Raw genomic sequence first — 4,098 nt, 5'->3', positions numbered from 1 at the left:
ATTCTCTTCTTTATCTGAGAAACTGCTAATGAATTATTTACACTCACACTGCAGACAGAAATCAGGTGCTGATGAGTGCTGGGCTTTATTTCCATGCAGCATTTTAATCCAGGAGCTTACACGGACACACAGACACATACACGGACACACACACACGGACACACACACGGACACAGACACAGACACACACACGGACACACACACGGACACAGACACACACACGGACACACAGACACACACACGGACACACACACGGACACACACACGGACACAGACACAGACACACACACGGACACACACACGGACACAGACACGGACACACACACGGACACAGACACACACACAGACACAGACACACACACGGACACACACACGGACACAGACACACACACGGACACACAGACACACACGGACACACAGACACACACACGGACACAGACACACACACGGACACACAGACACACACGGACACACAGACACACACACGGACACACACACACACACGGACACACACACGGACACACACACACACACGGACACAGACACACACACAGACACACACACAGACACAGACACACACAGACACAGACACACACACGGACACACACACAGACATACACACGGACACACACAGACACAGACACACACGGACACACACACAGACACACACACGGACACACACACAGACACACACAGACACACACACAGACACAGACATACTCACACACACACACATGAACACACAGAGACACGCAGACATACTCACACGAACACAGACAAACACACACACACTGTCTCTCTCTCTCTACTCAATTCTATATATAAACTTTCCGAATGTATATAAAGAGAATTTGTTACTGAGGTAACTACACACATCAAACCTGTTGTGAATATTAATGTGTGTGTGTGTGTGTGTTTTCCTGTATGAAGGTGGCCATGTGAAACACAGGTGACCTGCCTGTACCTCTGCTGATGAGGTCATGGCCATGGGCTATCCATGAGGGACCTTGTCCATTTCCTTACACAAGCGCACACACACACACACACACACCTGCCGTGCTACTCTTTCCCCTGGTATAAATAATGCAGGTGGTAGCTTTGAAAAACCGAGCGCAGCATAGTAGCAGGACCGGTGGAGAGGCCAGAACACCGCCGAATAAATGACCTGCTGCATTTGATTAAAGGCTCACACACACCAGCAGAGATGATGGCCTTCAGAAGAGTGTGTGTGTGTCCAAGTGTGTGTGTGAGTCTCTGTTTGCATGTGTGCATGTGTATGTGTGTGCGTCTCTGTTTGCCTGTGTATGTGTCTGTGTGTATGTGTGAATTCATGTGTATGTGTGTCTCCATACAGTATGTGTGTGTGTCTCTGTTTGTGTGTATGTGTCTCCATATGTGTGTGTGTGTGTCTCTTTTTGCACGCACACGTGTGTGTTTTCATGTGAATGTGTGTCTTCATATGTATGTGTGTGTCTTTCTTTGTGTGTATGTGTGTCTCCGTGTGTGTGTATGTCTCTTTTTGCATGTGTGCGTGTGTATGTGTGTGTCTGTTTGTGCGAGTGTGTCTCTGCGTGCGTGCACGTGTTTGTGTGTGTGTGAGAGAGAGAGATATGGCTGCTGGTTATTACAGCAGACTGGCGTCTGACACGTGTTTAGCAGGATGTGTGAGTGTTCTGATGGCTGTGATAGTGTGATCTCTGAATTTTCATAAAGCTGCCAATCAATAGCGACAACACACACACACACTCGCGCACACACACACACAGGGCCTGTGAGACTGGCGGCACTTAAGTGGATATTGAAATTGATTTTTTTTTGCCCTGCCTTTGTTCATTTCTTTATGTTTGTTCCATTCCCCTTCTGCCTTCTCTGCTTCCCTCATTCTTTCTCTCTATCTCTCTCTCTCTCTCTCTCCCCATCCCCTTTCCTCCCTCTTTCTCTTTTCTTCCTTTTTTAATATCTTTAAAATCTCCCTTCCTTTCTTTCCCACGCCTCTTCCATGTGTCCTTCTCTCCTGTCTCTAATCCTTTTTTTGTCTCCTCTCTCTATTTCCCTCCATTTATCCATCTTTCCCTCTTTTCTTTCTGTCTCTCTCTTCCTCTTCCTGTCTTCTTTTTTTCACCTCCTCTCTCCTTCTTTCCTCCCTCTTTCTCTTTCTCTTTCTTTTTTTTATCTTTTCTAACTGGGTCCATGTTATCCTTTTCCTTCTTTCTTCTGTCTCTCACACTCTTCTCTCTCATGTTCCCTTCTCATCTTTTTCCCTCTCTCTCTCTCTCTCTCTCTCTCTCCAGGTGAGTGAGGAGTGCTGGGACTCTGAGTTGTTGACTCTGTTGTTGGATGCCGGTGTGTTGGTTCAGTGTGTGAACTCGTCTCTGTATCCGCTGCTCGTCTCTCACATGTTGTCTCAGGGTGTGTGGGACGTGGACGCCGCCGCACGTCAGCTTCAGCAGGCTGGACATCACGCCCAGGCCGGCTCCCTGCTTCTCGCCCACCGCGGGGCCCACCCTGCCCTAACCACCTTCAACACCGCCCTGTCTGTCCTGCGCAAGTGGATCTGAGACTCACACATACAAGCACATACACACACACACATACACACACATACACATATATAAATACACACACATACACACACACATAAATACACACACATACACATACACACACACATACACACACATACATATACACACGCACATACATATATATATATACACACATATATATTCCGTCCCCCTTCCTTCCTTCCTTCCTTTCCACATCTCTTACTTCTCTTCTTTTCTTTCCTTTCTCTTTCCTTCCTTCCATTATTTACTTACTCCTTTTTCTCCATCTCTGTTTACGTCTTCCCCTTTTTCTTTCTACTTCCTTCCCTTGTTCCCTCCTATCACTCACTTTTCCTCCCTTTTTTCCTGCCCCGTCCTTCCTCTACTTACTATTTTCTTTAACTCTTTCACTCTACTTCCTTCAGTTCTTTTCAGTTTTCTTCATTCCTTACTTGTTTTTCTCTCCCTTTCTCCCTTTTTCACCAATCCATCTTCCTTTTATTTTAATTCTGTCCCTTTTTCTTTCTTCTTTACTCCCTCCCTCGTTCATTCCACTTCCTTTCATTTCTCCATCATTCTCTCTTACTTCCTCCATATCTCACTTCTTTTCCCCTGTTTCTTTTTCCTTCCTTCTGCTCCACCATCCATCCATCTCCCTCCCTCTCTCCCTCCCTCCCTCTCTGTCTCTGATGTGAGGGTAATCACATTACTCGGGCTCTTTAGCCACGCTCACCTGCTCTGGCGCTCATTAAAGAACTTGGTTCTAATTGAAAACTCGGCCCATGAGCCAGGCATGTTTTTGTTTTTTTTCTGGAGTGCTATGTGTCACCTATTCAACCTTTATTTTTGTTTTTTTTCCTCTTGGCTTGATATTAATTACACTGTACACAGGACACAGAAGACCCCCAGGCAGCTGCATGTTGCTTTATTGTTTGACGCCTTTACACACACACACACACACACACACATACATACACACATACACATATACACACACACGTGAGCTGACCAGCAGTGACGGATAGCGCAGGCTTCAATGTCTTTTTTTGATTTATTAAAGGTTATCCAGCGTAGCAGAGCTGTGACTGATCCTCACACTGGAGTTTTATGTGTTTCTCCTTTACAGATTATGGCTCTGCTGATCAGATATCACTGAATAAAAGAAATCTGAAAAATTAATGTTCTCCTGACCGTCAATTTCACTCCACTGCTAGTGTGTCATTATTGAGACGCAGTTACACTATATTGCCAAAAGTTTTGGGACGTCTACTTTTACCTGCACATGAATGTAATATGGAGTTGTCCCGCCCTTTGCAGCTTTAACAGCTTCAACTCTTCTGGGAAGGCTTTCCACAAGATTTAGGAGTGTGTTTATGTTTAGGACTCTGTCAGTTACAGTGTTGAGGGTAAAAAAAAAAAGTAAATTAAAAATTATGCTCCTCAACAACTTGTGGAAATGAACAAATAACCTCAGGTAACAAGAACGATGAAAAAAATCAACAGATTTTTATATGTAGTCAGTTTTATATAAACCAAAATCATTGAGAGTAAC

At 44.9% G+C, this 4,098-nt stretch overlaps 1 protein-coding gene across 2 annotated transcripts in view; it reads left to right on the top strand.

The window, feature by feature from the left end:
- Window positions 1-3,725, top strand: part of nbas (NBAS subunit of NRZ tethering complex) — a 256,830-nt gene extending 253,105 nt beyond the window's left edge. For both annotated transcript variants that reach the window (XM_058393499.1, XM_058393497.1), the window contains exon 52: window positions 2,292-3,725. In XM_058393499.1, the coding sequence (XP_058249482.1) occupies window positions 2,292-2,558 (267 nt within the window). In that variant the 3' untranslated portion in view covers window positions 2,559-3,725. The remainder of the gene's footprint in view (window positions 1-2,291) is intronic.
- Window positions 3,726-4,098: the final 373 nt, after the last annotated feature.

The sequence above is a fragment of the Hemibagrus wyckioides genome, linkage group LG06 (genome assembly GCF_019097595.1).
Source record: "Hemibagrus wyckioides isolate EC202008001 linkage group LG06, SWU_Hwy_1.0, whole genome shotgun sequence".
Lineage (NCBI taxonomy): Eukaryota > Metazoa > Chordata > Actinopteri > Siluriformes > Bagridae > Hemibagrus > Hemibagrus wyckioides.
Note: the sequence above shows the minus strand (reverse complement) of the source record. Positions and strands in the feature narration are given on the sequence as shown.